The 21,507-nt window shown below is 33.0% G+C and overlaps 1 protein-coding gene across 1 annotated transcript; it reads left to right on the forward strand.

Moving 5' to 3' along the window:
- Nucleotides 1–9,326: 9,326 nt before the first annotated feature.
- Nucleotides 9,327–20,802, forward strand: LOC145610787 (cysteine-rich receptor-like protein kinase 8). The gene is made up of 7 exons (XM_081666079.1): nucleotides 9,327–10,113; nucleotides 10,277–10,402; nucleotides 12,331–12,452; nucleotides 15,478–15,688; nucleotides 16,631–16,868; nucleotides 20,256–20,406; nucleotides 20,536–20,802. Exons 1-7 carry the CDS (start codon nucleotides 9,327–9,329, stop codon nucleotides 20,800–20,802), a joined length of 1,902 nt encoding a protein of 633 aa, XP_081522205.1.
- The last annotated feature ends 705 nt before the right edge of the window (nucleotides 20,803–21,507 follow it).

The following is a 21,507-nucleotide window of genomic DNA, read 5'->3' on the forward strand; positions in this document are numbered from 1 at the left end:
ATGGAAAAGCCGACACATGTCAGTTTGAGAATAATGTATGGTTGGTGCACCCGGGTGCACCATGCGCATGGTGCACCCGGAAAAGAACATTAGGTATATTTAAAAGAACATGGGGAAAAAAAAGAACATTATAGATATTTATAAAGAACGTGAGCTAATATGTTCTTTAAGTTTGATTAATATGTGTGTTCTTTGAGTTTGAAATATATGTTCTTTACAATATTCAATATGTTTTTTAAAGTATTAAAAAAAAAAAAAAAAAATTCCGAGTAACCAGGAAAAAGAACATGTTCTTTAATGTATTATCATGTTCACTTTTTGTAAAGACTTTATGTTCTTTGGCTAGAAGTGATCAAAGTTAGACCGGCCCGACCCGGCCCGATTTTGGATGGTTTTTGGGCAGAATTTTTTCGCCCCCACATCGGGTTGGACCCGGCCCGTAAATTTGATGTTTTAAGCGGGTTTGGGAATGTGTTTTTATGCATTTTAGTTGATTCTTTTACTCGACCCGAAAAACCCGCATGGCCGGACTATTTTGGGTGGGTTTGGGCACAAAAAATTTGGCCCAAAACTTGTCCCGACACGAGAAGTGATCTGATTTTTTAACTTTGGCCCGACCCGCCAAATGATTACCTCTATCTTTGTCAAATGCAAGCATGTTCTTTTTTTGTCAAATATTATGTTCTTTTTCAAACACGTTCAACCACCCAAGTAATCATGAAAAATAACATGTTCTTTTTATATATACTCTATGTTCTTTGTAATGTCATGTTCTTGTCAAACACAAACATGTTCTTTTGTCAAACACAGATATGTTCTTTTTCAAACACTAGCATGTTCTTTAAAATATGTCTAATATTCTTTCCGGGTGCACCATGAGCATGGTGCACCAGGGTGCACTATACTATTTTCAGTTTGAGAAAGGACATTATGTCAGCGGTTTTTTTTGTTATTAATAGTTAGATATATTATAACTCATTCTAACCATTAACAAAATTAAACCCTCATTTCTATATTGCTCATTCTACTAATTTTTTTCTAATTTAATCCACATGAATAAACCTTTAGTCATTTCACCATCTTCTTTTATCGATCGCAAAAGTTTTCACTCAATGATTACATTGATGCTGTTTTAAAGGACTAAATTCATACTCGTATGAAAATTATTTGAGGTATTCACTAAGAGTAGAGCAATTTGCAAAATTAGTGCTCGCAATAGTTTTCTTTTAGAAGTTAGAGATTAAGACTAGAATATGATGAATAATTAGTCCTGCAGATTTTTCTTAGGTCAGAATTTTTTCAGTCAAGTGATAATAAAATACTTCATTCGTTTATTTCGGGTTTTACACATAGATTGACTTTTAAATTTCGTTTATTTTGGGTTTTACACATATATTGACTTTTAAATTTCGTTTATTTTGGGTTTTACACATAAATTGACTTTTAAATTTACGTATTTAATTGACTTTATTTATTTATTTATTTATTTATTTTTGAGAAAATTGACTATAATATGATACTCTTCCTTTTTTAGTTCACATATATTTCTGTATTACATTTGTCCATGCATATTTTAGTACTCCCTCTGTCCCTAAATTACATTTCTCCTTTCTATTTTTGATATTCCAAAATTACATTCCTCTTTTCTATTTTTGGTAAGTTTTTTTATTAAATCAACTCTTTTTTTCTATTTTATATTTAATGCTTTCTCACTCATCCCTACCTAATCTCACTCATAATCCTTGTGCCAAATTACAATGAATATGATTGGTTAAAAATTTTTAATTAGGAGCATGTGATTGGTCCTTTTTTTTTGCAAGGATTGATGACATGTCATGAATAATAACTAATCTATCTTTGTACTTCTCATTGCATTATCTAATTATTGTTATTTGTCTTATTCTTCCCTTCTTAATTCCCGTGTAAATTTCCAAAGAGAAATGTAATTTAGGGACGGAGGGAGTAATATTAACCTTTTGTAATATATTTATTGAACATTACATATTTTAACTTAAAATATCCAATGTTCAATAAATATATTACAAAAGGTTAATATTACTAAAATATGCATTATAAAGAATAAAAAAAAAACCTTAATAACTATTCCCACTATCTCTATTTTTTTTTTGCCTTATTTAATTTTTCACGATTACCAAAACGTGTCTTAAAACGAAAATACCCTCCGTATATTAGCACTTGCTTCATTCCTCCATACACGAAGTTTAAGGATGAATAGCCGAAAGTATTATTTTATGATAGAAGTGAGCTTGGTTGAAGATTAAAAAGAAATTCTAAAAAAAACAAAAGTAAGTATAAGTGGGGAAAAGAGAGCATATAATAAAATATTAGTATATGATATGAGGGGACAACTAGTGGTGAGAAAAATAGTAAAATACTAGATTAGTCTTGTGCAATACACGGTTCAAACAAATAATTTTTTTAATCAACAACTTTTTGGTGCTGCAAGCCACACCATGCGGTGGGGTTACCCGAGTTTATTTTATCAAGGGTTACTCGATTTTTTTTTTGTCAGGGGTTACTCGAGTTTTTTTTTGTCATGGGTTACTCGAGCTACTCGATCAAGGGTTACTTGAGGGGCTAATGCAGGAGTTACTCGAGGGGTTCACTCGATCAAGGGTTACTCGAGTTACTCGGTTAGGGGTTACTTGGTCATGGGTTATTTGAGTTACTTGGTCAAGGGTTATTTAAGGAGTTCGGTCAGGGGTTATTCGAGTAATTCGATCAAGGGTTACTTAACGTGTTTGGTAGGGGTTATTCGATTAAGGGTTACTTGAGGGTTTAGTCATGTGTTACTTGAGGGGTTACTCACTAGGGATAGCAATATTAAGTGGACGAAATCCACTATAAATAAATGAACAAAAACCCAAATAAATTGGATGAGATGCGGGTGACGGATGAAGCAGGTGATGGATCGGATCGGATGTGGATGATACTTTTTCACCCGCTAACCATCCACCCACCAATTTAACATATATTAGATTTTAAAATCTTAGAGTATTAATAATAAAATATGAAATGTGCAAGAAAATTACTTATTTTTTTGTTGCAAATTAAATTAATTTTTCAAACAATATATTGTTAATGTTTTATTTTTATTAATAAAATAAAATTATTGTACAAATTAAATAATTGAATATTAGAGTTTATGTGAGTTTTTTTCCACTTTAATATTCATCCATTAGTCATCCACTCCACCCGTTTCATTTGCGGATGGTGGACGGACGAATATGGATGATGGGTGAAGTGGATGACAGATGGATGTGGATGGAGCGATTAGAGTAATGGATGGATGCGGGTGAAGCTCCATCCAATCTGAATCCGATCCATTGCCATCTCTATTACTCACTCAGGAGCTACTTGAGGGGTCACTCGGTCAAGAGTAACTCAAGTAACTCTTAACTGAGTAACTTGAGTAACCCCGACAACTTGAGTAATCCCTGACCGAGAAACTCTAGTAACCCCGGCAACTCGAATAACCCCAGACCAAGTAACCCCTGACTGAGAAACTCGGGTAACTCCAGACTGAGAAACTCGAGTAACCCCGGAAACTTGAGTGATCCCTGATCGAGAAACTCGATTACCATGTCGTACGGTACAGCATGCCGCAAATAAAAATATGTGTCTTTTAATTTGTTTATTTTTTTCATACCAAAATTAAAAACACAAATTACCAAAAAAAAAAAGTATTAAAAAAAATAGAGCTCATAAAAAAAATTGAATGTTGAAAAGGGTACCTGAAGAAGAAATATTAAATTGTTAGATTTATATTGTATTCCGGAAATTGATACTAATAATAGTATAGCTGAGTAGGATTTTAATAAAATAAAATTAAAATCCTAAATTGATGACATCATTATTAGTTTTGCAAGAAAAAACTTATAAAGACAACATGGCATGCATCTGTTTAATTTTAATAGAATTGAAAGAGAATGATCGTTGCCATTTCATTGATTAGCTTGGAGTATAAATATACAAACTATCGAGATTAAACTCGGCAACTGTTAGTTATGTTCTAGGCTATCTTCTAGGCTAGGATTAGGCTCAAGATATACACTTGCTAAACTGATTATATACAATAATACAAAGTCAAATAATATATTTCTAATATATTCTAACACTCCCCCGCAGTCGTAGCGGGAGCATCACGGATACTAAGACTGAAACAAAAGTCATCAAACAAAACCCGTGGAAGACCCTTCATAAAAATATCTGCAATTTGATAACGGGAAGGAACATGTAGGACTCGTACCTTACCCTTAGCGACTTTTTCACGCACAAAATGAATATCCATCGATCTCAATGTGTTTCGTACGTTGATGTTGCACAGGAATTCCGGAGAGGTAGATGACACTCACATTATCACAATACACAATAGTTTCTTTACAAATAGGCAAGTAAAGCTCAAGCAACAAATTTCTTATCCAACAAGAATCAGATACCACATTAGCAACCCCACGATATTCGGCCTTTGCGCTGGATTTAGACAGTGTCGGTTGCCTTTTAAAAGACCAGGAAATCAGATTATCCCCTAAAAATACACAATAACGGGAAGTAGATCGCCTGGTGTCGGGGCATCGCCCCCAATCCGCATCAGTATAAGAAACAAGCCTGTCAATAGAGGACATATACAGATGCAAACCATAACACAAAGTAACCTGGAAGTAGCGTAAAATACGCTTCAAGGCACCCATATGCGCATTGCGCGGATCATGCATGTGAAGACAAACCTGCTGGACAGCATATGAAATGTCAGGTCTAGTAAAGGTCATATACTGAAGAGCACCTGCAAGACTCCTGTACTTAGTGGGATCCTCATATGGAGTATCATGAGTAGCACTAAGTTTAGATTTTGTGTCAACAGGGGTAGGACAAAGACTGCAGTTGGACATACCGGCCCTGTCAATGATAGAAGAAGCATAATGTTTTTGGGACAAGAACATGCCATTATCATCACAAGTTACAGCAATGCCTAAAAAGAAACTCAAAGGACCTAAATCCTTCATAGCAAATTCTGAGCTCAAACTGTCTATAATATGTTTCCGTAGATGGTAAGAAGATGTTGTAAGAATGACATCATCAACATATAACAGAATATAAGCAGTATCAGTTCTTTGCCTATAAATGAACAAGGAATTATCAGATTTACTGTTAGTAAACCCAATAGAGGTGACAAAATCAGCAAACCGCTGATATACCTGGCCCGAGGAGCCTGTTTTAGACCATAAAAAGATCCTCTCAATAGACACAAATGATCAGGGTGACTTTTGTCGCGGAACCCCATAGGTTGATGCATATAAACTGTTTCATTGAGATTACCATGTAGAAAAGCATTCTTGACATCGAACTGATGGATCGGCCAAGAGTGTGAAATAGCAATGCTTTGAACAGTACGAATAGTAGCCGGTTTGACAACCAGACTGAAAGTCTCATCACAATCAACACCATGCTGCCGAGTCTTACCATCAGCTACAAGACGAGCCTTATACCGCTCAAAAGAACCATCAGAATTCTTTTTATGACGAAATATCCACATAGATCGAATAACATTCACATTAGGAGGCCGAGGAACAAATCCCATGTATGATTATCAATAAGAGCATAAAATTCGTCTAACATAGCATTTTTCCAATTTGGGTCACGAATAACACTAACAGGGTCCTTTGGAATAGGAGAAATGGAGGTAGTGGTCATCGTGTTTAGGTTGGAAAAATATTTGGGGTTTGGCTTAATAATGCCATCCTTGGCACAGGTGGTCATTTGGTGAGTGGCCGGGTGATCTATCTGGTTGTGGTGGAGAGTCGGAGTGTCGTGGCTGTCGGGGTGTGGGCTAGGAGTGGATTAGGTAGGGGATGAGTGTACAGCACTCCTTGAGGGAGTGTCTGGTGGGCTGTCATGGAGACGCGGCCCAAAAAGGGGGGAGTCCTGATTTCCGAACGGGCTGTGACAGCACCTGAGGGGAAGGAGGGTGAACCTGGGCCGAGAACAGAAGGCCCAGTTGTGGCTGAGGAGGGAGTAGAACGCACTTGTGAAGTGGGCTGGGCTGGGTAGAATGCGTGTTATGCAAATGGGGTTGGGGATTAAATGGAGTATCATCCAAAAAATCATAATCATTGGCAGTTGGCATATAAATTTTAGAAAACGGAAATTCATTTTCGATAAACTTCACATGGCGACAAATAATGATTTTACCATTTGACAAGTCATAACACTTAGATTCTCGGTGCCTATGAGCTGGGCCAAGGTAAACACAAGGGGTGGACCGTTCTTGCAACTTATGAATAGAAGTGGGTGGGAAAAGAGGAAAGCATAAACAACCGAAGACACGTAAGTCCGAATATATTGGATCACGGTGGTATATATAAAACTTGAGTTGGAGCTTTAAAACCTAAGACTTTGGTTGGAAGAATGTTTAAGAGATAGGTAGCCATTTCTAAGGCATGATGCCAAAAAGAATGTGGTAAGGAAGCATGAGCAAGAAGGGTCCGAATAATGTTATTAACTGATTTTATGTGGTGTTCAACTTTTCCATTTTGAGGAGAGGTGTGAGGACAAGAGAGACGAAAGAGCATGCCTTGATTCTCAAAAAAATCTTTTAGAGTTCCATTGACATACTCGGTGCCATTATCACATTGAAAGGTCTTAATGTTACGTTCAAATTGTGTTTGGACTATCTTATGAAAAGATTGAAAAATGTGTTTGACTTAGGATTTCTTAGCAATAGGATATGTCCATAAAAATTTACTGTAATCATCAAGCAATAATAGATAATAACGATGACCAAAAGAACTAGTAATGAGGGAGGTCCACAAATCACTGTGAATGATATCAAATGGAAAAGTAGTATGCGACATAGAATTAGTAAAGGGAAATTTTGATAATTTTCCTAGAGGACAAGAAGAACAAAAAGAGTTACAAGCCTTATTACAATCAATAAATTTTTTACTACTTAAGGACCTAAGGACGGCATTTCCAGGATGTCCGAGGCGCCTATGCCAGAGATCGGAGGAAAGAGCAGTGAAATTTGATTGATTTTCTAAGGAGTTGGCTTGAGTTTGAGGAAATAAATAGAGGATATAAGTCACCGGTATTGTCACATCTCATTAGTTTGAGTCCCGTCTGTAAATCATGCACAGAAAATCCATGAGGGTCAAGGGAAATGGAAACCTTATTATCGGTGGTAAATTTACGAACTGATATTAGGTTCTTTATTAATTTCGGAGCATGCAAAACGTTGTTTAGGGTGAAAGGGGGGTATGGGGAAGGCAAATTAGTGCTACCATGACTAGGATCAGGACCCTAATCTGATACCATGAAAGAGAATGATCGTTGCCATTTCATTGATTAGCTAGGAGTATAAATATACAAACTATCTAGATTAAACTCGGCAACTGATAAGTGTCATTTATGTCGCTATTTTTAGGAGTTTTCTAGATAGTTTTTCTATCTTTTTACTTGGTTTTAATAACGTTTTACTACATTTGTCATGTTTATGTGTGAAATGTCGTTATTGCTCAATTTTGGCTTTTCTTGCATATTTTGGTGGCTTATGACATTAGATTAAACTTTATTGGTTTAATCTTATGTTTAGGAACACTTGGATAAGTCCATTGCTCAAGATTGAAGAAATATAAAACATAAAAGAACATGTAATGAAGAAATGTGCACTTGATTTGCAAAGATCATACTTCAAACGCCTATATCTTTTGATCTATAGAACATTTTTGGGCGATTCTAATTGGAGATGAAAGCTTATCTTGAGAGCTTTCCAACGACAGGTCATATGCTCAATTCCAATGTAAAACGTGGGAGATATGCTCAATTGAAGTTGAGCAGTTTGCCCAGTCCGAGAGGAGCTGGCGCTCCAAAATCTGCACGCCCGCTCCACACAAGAAATCCAAAATAAAAAATAAATTGCTTCCTCCAGATTTGGAGCGGGCTTTCCGACCTTTTGCACGCCCGCTCCGGCACCTGGAGATGAAAGTATTGATATTAATTCTTTCTTTGCATGATTGATTATCAAATCAATTCCCATTAACTTGTTAATTGTTCAAAGTGGACCTTTGCCCCTAGTAGACTTTATAGTATCTTGATCTTTATATGTGTGCTAGTGTAGTTGTAGTGTCCACTATCCATAAACCGACTTCGGCGTAGCTTAAGCATTAGATCGAGAACAATCCAACATTACCGTTCCTTGTGGTTCGACTCCAAACTTAACACTAGACTTGTTTAGGGGTTAGTTTAGGATTATAATAAATTTTGTTTGGCCGTGAGGAGGTTAGTCAACGACCTAATTTCCCCGCGCTCAGCAACTGTTAGCTATGTTCTAGGCTATATTCTAGGCTATCTTCTAGGCTAGGATTAGGCTCAAGATATACACTTGCTAAACTGATTATATACAATAATACAAAGTCAAAGAATACATTTCTAATATATTCTAACAAGAATGATGTCAGCGATTGCTATCTTAGTATTAGTTATAGATCATTACAAGTTTTAAAAAATCAAGTAATAAAGTATTGCCGCAAAAAGAAAGTGGAGGAAGAAGTTTATCTATTTTTGCATGCATGAAAAAAATTATTAAAACTTGATATTAATAATTCCAACTTGATATAGGAAAATTTGAATTTAATAATTTCAACTTTAGACAATTTTTTTTAAAAAATAATTCCAACTTTTGGTTATTGTAAAATAATCTCAATTTCGAGGGTACAACAGTCCCGATGACCCCACATGCATCGTATTGTACTAAAATTAATTAAATCACTTGCCCTTCACTTTGTATCATAAAGTATATAATCCCTCGGTAGAGTATATTTGGATAAATATTAATTACTTTGACCATCGTATGTAAATTCTAATTTAAGTATTTTAATAAAATCATGTTGGATCTTGTTGAATTCGCCACATTATATATTTTATTACTCTAGTTTTAAGCTTATAGAATTCGTCACATACATTATATATTTTATTAATTTTAAGCTTTTGTTAGTATTTTGCGTAGAAAAACTGAAAAAGTATACTGGTACATGTTTTAAGAATCATTTTAATGATTAAAAAGTCAAATGATAAGAAAAATGAGACTAATGACCTAGTCAAACTTTTAACTTTTAGACATTAGTGCCAAATTGGCAAATGTGGGACCAATCCTTTAGCCACTACCACTGACTTGCTGGGTGGTAAGAAAAGTCATTACCGCTGCTAGCATTCTTTATAAATTCAACGTCAATAGATTGAAGATATCCAAGAATAATACAAGTAACTGAATTCGTGATCCATTTTTTTCTTTTTTTTCCCAACTCACCGTCATGTTGCTCATCTTGTTTATGCTATTATCTTTGCTTGGTACCTCAACTGCTTCTTTTCCAGTAACAGTAAACTATAATGTATCCAATTGCTATAATTCATCATCATACGCTCATAATAGCACTTTCGAAACCAATTTCAATCATCTCCTCTCAACTTTGGTCTCTCAAATTTCGAGTGCCAAAAACAGTTTCCTTAAACACAGGCAAGGTTTAGACAATCAAGATCCTGTTTACGGCCTTGCTTTGTGTCGAGGAGATTTGTATCCTGACGAGTGTCATGATTGTATTCAAATGGCAAGCAACCAGATAAAAAGTTTGTGTCCAAGGGCAACCCAAGCAATATTATGGAAGGAACCCTGCATGATTCGATACTCTAACTACTCGTTTTTCTCTCATCTACAAGAGCAACCTTCACAATCATTGTACAATTCAAATAACATCACAGACCTAAAGGATGATTGGATTACTGCGCTCCAGACTTCATTTAATGAGGTAACATTCAAAGCAGCTTCTAACAAGTCTGGTAACATGTACGCCACTGATGAAGTACCGCTTTCACCTCTGGATAGAAATGTGTACACTTTGGCTCAATGTACTCCCGATTTGTCAAAGGAGATTTGCTTCCAGTGTTTAACTGCGGCTGTTTCTCAATTTATTGGAAAATATAATTGGGGAGCCATAATGCTAATGCCTAGTTGTACTCTTAGGTACGAAGTTTATAAGTTTTTTCATACTTTAAAGTCGCCAACAAGCATGGCTCCTCCAAAGAATCTGAGACAATTTCGAGGTATGTACTAGTTTAATTATACTTAACTGTATTGTGCACTTGTGTTCGTGTTCTAATTTATTTTAAGCTTGTTAATCGCAGTTGTAACAGACTTATGATTGCCAAGTTAAACTTTCCAAAATTGTTGGAGTATGATTTTTTCATTTACCATGGTTCTATGTAGGAAAGAAAACGACCAAAGTAGTGGTTGCAATCATTGTGCCAATTGTTGTCTTAGGAATGCTAATTATCAGCATTTGTTTCTCTAAAAAGAAAACAAAGAAGCACTCTTCTCGGGATGTTAAAATAGGTAAGTCTTTATTTTTTTTGGAAAATTTGTCATAAGTCAACTTTTGTGTGATCAGCTCAAAATTAATTTTCTTATATTTTGCTTTAACAAAAAAAAAAAAAAAAAAAATCTTATATATATATTTTTAAAAAATAATCCACCTCCCCTCTATGAAGAACACAGCCCCCGTCAGCCACATCCCACCAGCGAAACATTCATCAGTCCACCCACCGTTCCTTTCTCTTGCTCTCCTCCCACCACCGCCTCTGCTCCTTCCCTCTCCCTAATTTTTTTTTCTTTTTTTATTTTTTGCTAATTTGTGGAGTGGGGCTTTTTTCGGTTGGGTAATGGGTTTTTCGTGGTGGATTTTCGGGTGTGTTTCGGTAGTTAGGATCGGGTTTTGGGATAGATATGATGATATTTTGGTGGTTAAGGTGGGGAATTGACAGTGGCGGATCCAGGATTTTTAAGGTGCTGGGTCACTGTCACCTATATCGATCATCACTCATCGACCACATACCGGAGGTGGATGAATTTTGTGATAGACGATGAGTTTGTGGAGGAGGATGCTTGGAACTAAAGAAACTTGTTATATCATATGTTTTTTATGAAAATTAAGTCACAATTTCAATTTAATTACAAAATCCAATATTGTCAAAAATAGATTAATTCAATCTTTTTGCAACTTATCTATTCTATACCCAAGTGGTTTTTAGAATATTATAGCCAATTAAATCACAATACCCAATTTAATTATACAAACATAATATATACAACACAAATTAGAAAAACCACTTAATGTAATGTCTCAACAACACAAAACATAACAGCATTGAAGGATAATCAAATTAATCACATGATAATCAAATATCATAAGTTCATTATCATTTCAAAAGGAAAACCAAAAAAAAATATTCTATTTCTAGCTAATGCTACTACAATGAATTAAATGAAAAAAGAAGGAAAAAATTGAAATAATTACATGAAAATCAATAAATCACATAACCATAACATAGGAAGGAAAAAAAAAAAAAACAAAAAACAAAACGAATTCCAAAAAAAAAAAAAACAAAAAAAAAAAACAAAAAGATAAAAGGAATACAAAAATTACAAGCAATAAGGCTCGAACTCAAGACTTGTGTGGCTAGGGCCTTGCTAATTGGGCTTTGTCCCAATCCCTCCAACCACTAAGCTACAAGATTGTATTGCTAACTTATAACCAAAAATAATGTTTATATCTTATTTTCCAATAGGTGCCATTTAAAAAAAAACAAAATTTTTTTTTTTTTTTTTCCTGCTAGGTCACGTGACCCAGCAGGACCAAGGCTAGATCCGCCACTAGGAATTGAGGTGGGTTTACGGGTGGTTTGCGTTGATTTCGGCCGACGAAGTCAGGGAGGGGGAAGAGAAAGGGGTTAGGTAGAGGAGAGTAGAGGTCGCCCGGTGTTCCAGGAGGGGAAGAGAAAGGCGTAAAGGGTGGAGGCTTGGCTGTGAGAGAGAAATGGTCCATGTAGTGGCAAGCGAGGTGCAGTTGTTCAGTAATGGTGTCTGGTGTCTTGGTGTGGGATTTTCTTTTTTTTTTTTTAAAAAAAAAAAAAAGAGGTTTTATTACGTAATTGAAAAAATAATTTTAATTAAAACATGACCTATTTGGTAGGTTGTAGGTCTTTTAACCTATTCAAAGAAAATAGATATTGAAAGTTAGTTTATTCTTAGTTAATTAAAAGGTTGGGTTATTTTGAGCTAAATGAATAAAGATTGGCTTATTCTTGATAAATTTTCCTTTTTTTTTTTTTTAATAACAACTTGTATTGCTCCTTTCGTATTTTATTACATGCCCTATTTCTAATTTTCTATGAACACATAGTTTTAGGAGAAATAATAAAATGCATTAATTTATTATATTATCATGATTTAAGTGACTTATGTGGTGGATTGTGGTGATATAGTGCTTGGTGATTTGACGACGGTGGAGTCCTTGGTGTATGAACTAAAGACACTTGAAGCTGCCACGGACAACTTTTCGGATAACCATATACTTGGTCAAGGGGGCTTTGGTAGGGTCTATAAGGTAATCAATTATAACTTTCCTTTAAATTAAACAAAATTTAAGCCCGTGTGATGCATGGTTTTTAATTCATACATGCTATACTAAATACGAAGTGTATAACAATTATATGTAATAATTTAAATTTAAGTTCCATTGTTCTATATATAATAATATTGCTATTAGAATATACAGTTTAATTTATAATCTACATATTATAATAAAAGAATGTACAATACGTGCATGAATGAGATATGTTATTTTTTTTTATAAACTTAAATGTTATAAAATAAAAAATTATCGATTTAGTTCTAATAATATTATCGAATTGTAGGTATGATACTATTTTCATGGATATTTTGTTCTATCTACTTATTTACAGTAGGAAAAATAATATTTCACATGTAAATAAATATGTGTATATAATATAAAGTGACTCAATACACATATGACGGGAATTAACTTATTCTTTAGCTATCTTATTCAAAATTCCAAAGTCTAAATTTTCAAAATATAATGACCGCATTTGTAAATTTTGTTAATATGAAAAAAATATAAACTTATCAAAATGTATATACAATTAAACTATATAATACCTAATATCGAAGGCCTATTATTTGAAATATACACACACAAAAAAATGTATATATCATTAATAATATAGCAAATATGAATCATTATATAAATAAAGGAAAATCGCAAAAGAAAATGGTTTTGTGAGTAAATTAAGTGAGTATTAGGTGAGTATGGATAGCCAATTTAGTGGAAGGGTAAGAAAGTTTTTGAATATTGCATCTATAATAGAGGATGGGAAAGAGTAAGCACAAACTTTTAAAAAAATCGGGTGTACAGTAATTATTGTACATCTATTATAAAGATAGCCTAAAGTGATCAAAAGTTACCCTTAAAATGAATAAAAGTTACCCCAATATGCATAAAAGTAACCCAATACAAATGAAAAATATATACGCTTTATTAGTAAAGAATCACATTTTAAATGACTAAATATCAATTGTTAGTGATTGAATGTAATTAAATTACCTTTATAAAACTTTTCTTGTTGTCTATTTATATAAAAATTGTATTATGTTTAAAGTTACCCAAAAAAAAGGCAAAAAGTTACCCTAAAATTAACTAAAAGTTACCCTTATACTGCTCGATGTACACTAATATTAGTGTAAACCGGGTGTATACAAAAGTTTTTGAAGAATAAGAATAGATGTATACATCTCTATTATACACGTTTATAATAGAAAAGATTCAAACAGATTAGCAAAATACATATCTGGAAAAATTTCCATTCATATTGATATAACGGAAATTAATTCCCATTTTGCGTCGATTATAAAACAAATTCCCTAATATTGTCCACATGGGATCGATAATAAAGGATTTTTTCTCAGTGATGTGTTCTTATACTACAAAGAAAGTAAAGAGACGTGTTAAATAATAGTCAGGTCTCTTTGCTAAATTCTAGCGTTTACCTACTCAGGGCAATAGCAATGGTGGGGTTTGTGTGAGGTTTGTTGGAACTTTTTAGAGGTTTGTCAACAAACCTCTTGTTGTGGGTAAAGGTTTGTATTTTAGAGGTTTGTAAATACAAACCGGTTTGATCATGTGAGTTGGCAAAATTTTGGGGCTTTTTTCTTATTTTTTTTTTTTTAGTTTGGATGAATTTAATGAATAGTATTGATATGGGTCCCCTACATAAACCTGTAAATAGGTTCATCTATTGTTGGTGAGAGGTTTGTTAGGGGAGAGGTTTATGTAATGATGATGTGGCAGGTGAACAAACCTCTTAGAGGTTTGTTCTATTGCTATTGCCCTCAGTACCTTCACTTACGTGCTTGTGACTTGTGAGTTTGTCATTTAGTGAGTAAGAAAAGAGACCTGGTTATACGAATGACTGTTCTCTTTGAGCTTTGCATATTTTATAAAAAACCGCTAACGTCGGGCTTGTTTGACATCATTTTTTGTTTTCAGTTTTTTGTTTTTTTGAAAACTAAAAACCAAAAACAAAAAACAAGAAAAAGATGTTTTCACTTTTCAGTTGTCAGTTTTCAAAATTATCATAATTTTAATAAATTTAAATATTTTTTGATTCATTATGTGGCAGATATAATATCCTTTTAAAAAACAAAACACCAAAAAACAGAAAACCACAACGATGCCAAACGAACCCGTCGTTAACAGTTTTAAGCTGTTAAAAAAAAAAAAAGAGATTCAAGTCCGATACTACATGGACAATACTATGGGAATTTATTTTTACACCGACGCAATAAAGGAATTTATTTTAGTATTAGCATTATTGTGGGAAATCGTTCTACATATCTATCCAATATATATATAAAAAAAAAAACATTTCAGAGCCGTGTTATTTAGAAAAAAAATATTTCCTCTGTTTTTTTTAATAGTTGCAACACTTCTCTTTTCACGCCTGCTGATGCATGTTTTCAATCGTTAATTTCTTTGATTACCAATATGTAAAAATTGTAAATCTTAGGTATTAAAATTGTATAAATCGAGACAAATCTAACAAGATCCACATGACTACATTTTTACTTAAGTATCAATAGCTAAAACTAATCAAAGTGAGATACATGAATAGTGTAAAAGTTAATATGTTGCAAGTATTAATTGCATTTTAAAGTTGACGGGTACAATCAATTCTTATAAAAAAAAAAAAAACAAAAAAAAAAAAAAGGTTAACGGGGTACGATTGTACTTCGAAAATGTTGGGTGTGTTGATACTTCAAATGTATTAAATTCGGGGATATAGGAGGCTTATAGAATATATTTCAATTTATCGATATTATATTTGTTGGTGTTCTTGTTGAATTCTATCACAAATTTATATGGGTCAGACTTTACTAATCAAACTCATGATTATAATTTTTGTGCAAGATGAAAATGATTTATATATACAAATTATACATCATATGGACATTATACTAGTAAATTGCTACATTCAACCCACTTTCCTAAGACTTTGTATGATAGAATGCATAAAAAAAACGGAGAGAATAATTAATAATTGCCTGTATCATAGGGAACTCTGGCAAATGGACAAGAAATAGCAGTTAAACGGCTATCAAAGATTTCAGGCCAAGGGGTTGAAGAATTTAAGAACGAGGTGGTATTAATAGCCAATCTTCAGCACAAAAATCTGGTAAAACTATTGGGATATTGTTTGGCGGGAGAAGAGAAGTTACTTGTGTACGAATATGTTCCTAACAAAAGCCTCAACTATTTCCTATTTGGTATTATCACTCTTGGACAAATTTTGTTTCCTCAATTATTTCATCCATATTTTTTTTGGTTTTTCTGATTTTGGCCCTGTTTGATTCACCTTAAAAAAATAATATTAAATAAAAATAATTTCAATTCAGTAAAATTCAGTTTTCTTAAAGAAGAATTATAATAGAAAATCAGTAAAAATAATTTCAATTCAGTAAAAATAATTTCAGTTCAGTAAAATTAAGTTTAGTTCAGTAAAAATAAGTTCAATTCAGTAAAAATAATTTCAGTTCAGCAAAATTAAGGTGAATCAAACAGGGCCTTTTACGGTCAAGAAAAAACACGAAATTGTTTTTACCACCAAACATTTAAAAGTTTTATTTTTCCACCAACTAAAAAACAAAAAATTGTTTTTAACCACCAGCCGTCAAAGGAACCGTTAAATTATACGGTTTTCAAAAAAATATTCGATATTCATACCATAAACATGTTCTTTAGTGATTTCAGGTGTCATTTTATTCCTTTGCTCCGATTTGAGGTCAGAATTGACTAAAAATTATCAAAAATGTCTCGTTTCGTGTGGGTCACGCAAATCGAGGTATTTTTAGTAGGCAAAATGAGGTATTTACAATAACTTTTTGTCAATAACCTCAAATCGAATCCAAAGGACCAAATTGACCCCAAAAACATTAAAGAACATGTTTTTCACACGGAAATCGAAGAAGTCTTTTTTATTTCCGTTAGATTTAATGATTATTTTGGAAACAGGTGGTGAAAAACAATTTTTTAATTTTTAGGCGGTGGTAAAATAAATCTTTTTAAAGTTTGGTGGTAAAAAACAATTGTAGTGAGAATATAAAAGAGTTATTTAGTAGAAAGTGGGTTCATACATACATACATACAACATACATATATATTTTCCTCATACATACATACTACGTATTAATTATAAAATATTCTTGTAGATGCACGAAAGCAAGGAGAATTGAATTGGTTTACACGGTATGAAGTTATAAGAGGCATTGCAAGGGGACTACTGTACCTTCATGAAGACTCGCGGCCAAGAATCATACACCGCGACCTTAAATCTGGAAATATTTTGCTCGATGCAAATATGAATCCAAAAATTGCAGATTTTGGTTTAGCAAGAATCTTCAAAGCTGAACAATCAGTGGATGACACTAGCAGAGTAGTTGGAACATAGTAAGTTTATGTTTTCCATGTCTTCCTCCATCAATTTGACCTTAATTTTAATTTTATGCTACATGTATTTACTTTTAACCATATTTAATTATTTATGATAAATACATACTCATGTTTTTTTTTTTTTTGACAAGAAATACATACTCATGTTAAATTTTAGGAAAATTTGACAATTACCACTTATTATTGTTGTTATTTTAGTAATTACCAACTTTTTTTTTTTTTTTTTAAATTTACTACCTGCTATTTTTTAAAACACCATAACTTCCCACTTACTTGGCTCTCAACTCAAATGTGACGTCATGTGGAGTCCATTAATTACCTTTTCCCTCCTTTTATTTCTTTCTCACTCGATTTCTCATTCCCCTATATTGTACACCTCTCAAAATTGGAGAAAAACTTCAATTTATGAAATAATTAACATGAATATGTAATTTAATTTGGATTTTCCCCAATTTTGAGAGGAGTACAATATAGGAGAATGAGAAATTGAGAGAATGAAAGAAAACGAGAGAAATAAGGTGAGACAGAAGTTAGTGGGCTCCATATGACATCAAACTTCAGTTTAGAGCAAGTAGGTGGGAAGTTTTGATGTCTTAAAAAAGAATAGGAGGTAAAATTCAAAAAAAAATAAAAAATAAAAAAAACTGTAGGTGATAAGTGCTAAAACAACAACAATCGTAGGTGGTAATTTTCAAATTTTTCTTATTTTAAATATTATTAAATTGTTTGCTTAATCTAATTTTGTATATTGTTACAAAAACCAAAAAATATTTTTAAAATTATAGTATGGAGAATGTTTTTTCCTTTGTTCAGAAAAGAGGGTCACATGTTGAAGAGATGAAATGGCTGTCAATCTTGCCATTTGTTAAGCTCTACTAGTAATTGATTTTAAGATAAAATCTCACTTGAATTTAAAAGTGGTTCGGCACTATACTCGATTTGTCATTATTCACTAGGTTACTTCTCATGTCATGAGCGGTAATTTAATTTTCAATAATCATTATTAAACTATCATTATAATTAGTTTTTTTATAAAAAAAAAAATTCTAAAATTAACATTGGCAAATGTGTATCAAAAAAAGGATTACGAAGGGTATGTTAGATATAAAATGATGATAATTATGTTAAGAACATTTTTATAGCTTATATAAAAATTTGTGTTAAAGATATGTCAAATCATTTCTATTTTAAGTAATTAGATTGTATAAGATTAGTGAATTATGTTTGTATAAGATATGTTTCTTTAATAAAACTTTTATTTAAAAAAAAAAAAAGAAGAAGATGATATGTGTTATTTGATGGTGTGTCTTTTACTATATATATTATTGTTGAAGTAAATCCCACCAAGTAACATATATAAGAGTCCCACATTGATTAAAGAAGAGAGAGTTAAACACTTTTTGAGGCTAAAGGGCTACTCCTCCTATTGCCATATGATTTTGGGATGGAATTTCCTTTGATCTTGTGAACCGGACTCTCTCTCTTGGTTTGCGGGTGCGGCCCAGGCCCGCGTTTAACATGGTATCAGAGCCAGGCTCACGGTCAGGGACCTCTAATGGCTTGAGTATATTGTCATTCCCAAGTTTTGGACCTTTAATGACATAAGTATTTTGGGCCAAATTGAATTGGATAAAGTGATCCTTGAGTTAAAAGGGACCTTACATGTGAGGGGGAGTGTTGAAGTAAATCTCACCAAGTAACACGTGTAAGAGTCCCACATTGATTAAAGAAGAGAGAGTTAAACACTTTATAAGGCTAAGGGGCTACTCCTCCTATTGCCATATGATTTTGGGATGGAACTTCCTTTGATCTTATGAAGCGGACTCTCTCTCTTGGTTTGCGGGTGGGGCCCAAGCCCGCGTTTAACATGGTATTAGAGCCAGGCCCACGGTTTAGGACCTCTAATGGCTTGAGTATATTGTCATGCCCAAATTTGGGACCTTTAATGACATAAGTATTCTGGGCCAAATTGAATTGGATCAAGTGATCCTTGAGTTAAAAGAGACCTTACATGTGAGGGGGAGTGTTGCAGTAAATCCCACCAAGTAACACATGTAAGAGTCCCACATTGATTAAAGAAGAGAGAGTTAAACACTTTATGAGGCTAAGGGGCTACTCCTCCTATTGTCATATGGTTTTGGGATGGAACCTCCTTTGATCTTGTGAAGCGGACTCTCTCTCTTAGTTTGCGGGTGCGGCCCAGGCCCGCGTTTAACAATTAATTGATTGATTGATTATTGATGATTGCCTCAATGGTAAGTCTAGGCCTATTTTAAGCTAAGAATCTAAGTTGTACAAAAACACAACTTTATTTCATATTTAAGTTAACTAGTTATGTACTCCGTACAATATTTTTCTCAAAAAAAAAAAATTTAAAAAAAAAAAAAGTTTTGTGCTATTTTTGAACATGGAGGAAAAATCTAAATGATATTGAGAATATTTGTGGGACCTTTAAGTATATTTTAGGCTTTGTTTGATTAAATATTAGTAAAGGAAAGAAAGGGAGGAATGGAAGGGAAAAGAAAGGAAAAAACTACATCATCTAATGATAAATTTGATATTAGTAAGGGAAGGAAAAGAAGATGAATCTATTATATGGTATAATATTTATAATGGCAGTGGCGGAGCCAGAAATTATTGGTTAGGGGGGCCAAATCTTATTTGTATGTACTTATATCGCATTCATACACAGATACAATTCGATATATACTTTGTCATAATATACTACGTAGTATGTAATAATTTCCAATCCTAAAAAGTATAATCTAAATTAAATGAGTGAACCCAATTATTTTTATTAAAACTAAAAAAATTTAGTTGAATACATCTACTTATGTACTACAAGCGATGAAGGCAGTAAAGCAAAATAAACCAAAAAAGTTGCATGGCACAGGGTTCGAACTGAAGACGAGAGAGACAAATGGAACATTGTAACTATAATTTGTTGCTACCTTAATATTAGTAAATATTTACAGCCAAGGGGGAGGCCATGGCCCACGCCAGGCGCCAACCCCCCTTGGCTCCGCCACTGTATAATGGAAGAGAAGAGAAGAAAAAAATTAATTTTAAACTTGAAATATTAAATTTTTTCTCTTTCCTCCTGAATTCCTTCAATTTTGAAAAGAAAGAAAACGGAAGATTTTGTGAAGGACGCTTTCCTTTTATTTCATATCAAATCTCATTTAATTTTTAAAATAAAAAACAAAGGAATCTAGAGCAAGCTAATGTTAAATGAACCAAACAAAGGAATATGTAACAATGCAACTCTTTTTATTTTTTTATTTTTTTTTAAGCTTCTAAGAGCATAATGTTACAATGCAACTCTTTATGATTTTTTTATCATCTTTTACTTTTTAATTTGTAACTGAATTCAATGCCTTGTAGTGGCTATATGGCTCCGGAATATGTAATGCATGGGCAATTTTCTGTAAAATCGGATGTATACAGCTTTGGTGTATTGGTTCTAGAGATTGTTAGTGGCAAGAAGATTAGTACAAAATTCCACCAATATGGAGATGAAGACCTCTTGACATATGTAAGTATGAATAACTGAATATGATAAAATCATGTTTACCAAGTTCAATGTAGTTCATAGATAAATTATTAATTCCTAGGAAAAGATTATTTAAATTGTCCTAATATGACCTTAATTTAAATGTAATAGGCTTGGAGAAGTTTGATTGAAGAAAAACCCTTGGATTTTATGGAGCCGACATTGAACGATACTTACTCGAGTGTTGAAGTCTTGAAATGCATTCATCTAGGATTATGGTGTGCACAAAATAACACAAATGGGAGACCGACCATGTCAACCGTTGTTCATTTGCTCAACAACGATACAACCATCAACTCAATGCCAACACCGCCACACCCTCGAAGTTTTTATAATAGTCTACAATCAACGACGTTAACGAGCAATACCAGTGAGTAAAAATCATCATCTGAAAATCAAATCACGATTAGTGAGATGCATCCCAGGTAATATGTAAGGCTATAGAAGATTTGAAGCCATAATTAATGAAGACACGATTAGTTAGACATAAGATGTAGTTAATCAACTCCAATAGCTGGTCACTTGTTGGATTTGTTTTTTTCGTTTGCATATTTTTTTTTTTTTTTTTAATTGTGTTTTTTTTTTTGGGTGAAGTGAAAAATTTCTCCTCTTCGGTTGTCCGACCCAAAAATAGGTCGGGTTTAGACAAGCCTAAAAATGCATTTTTAGTTAAAAATCCAAACTCTGCCCGAAAAAAACCCGAAAAGCCCACTACTTTTTTTGGGTTTTTTGGACACGAGATATTATGTTAAGGTCCAGCCCGACCCGAATTTTTTATCATCTCTAATGATAATATAATGTAATGTACATTATTTTTATTCAACCACCATAATCTAACAAACTTCAAAAAAATTTCAAAATATATAATTAATATATGTCACAAATAAAAGTATATTATTTTGACAATCAAAGAACATGAAGATAAAGAACATTATTTAACTGCACGTTATATTCTTTACAATTTTATAACATGTTCTTTGCACTTTAACTGAATGTTCTTTACATTTTTATACAATGTTTGTTACAATTCTATAATATGTTCTTTTCACTTAAACTAAATGTTTTTTATATTTCAATGCAATG

Source organism: Chenopodium album, chromosome 24 (genome assembly GCF_948465745.1).
Source record: "Chenopodium album chromosome 24, dcCheAlbu1.1, whole genome shotgun sequence".
NCBI lineage: Eukaryota > Viridiplantae > Streptophyta > Magnoliopsida > Caryophyllales > Amaranthaceae > Chenopodium > Chenopodium album.

Bases quoted from the DNA above. Each gene is read 5' to 3' on its own strand.
- LOC145610787 (XM_081666079.1), top strand. From the start codon at position 9,327: ATGTTGCTCATCTTGTTTATGCTATTATCTTTGCTTGGTACCTCAACT. The intron at 10,403-12,330 runs GTAAGTCTTTAT...GTGGTGATATAG, and splicing joins TTCTCGGGATGTTAAAATAG to TGCTTGGTGATTTGACGACG. The intron at 20,407-20,535 runs GTAAGTATGAAT...TAAATGTAATAG, and splicing joins ATGAAGACCTCTTGACATAT to GCTTGGAGAAGTTTGATTGA.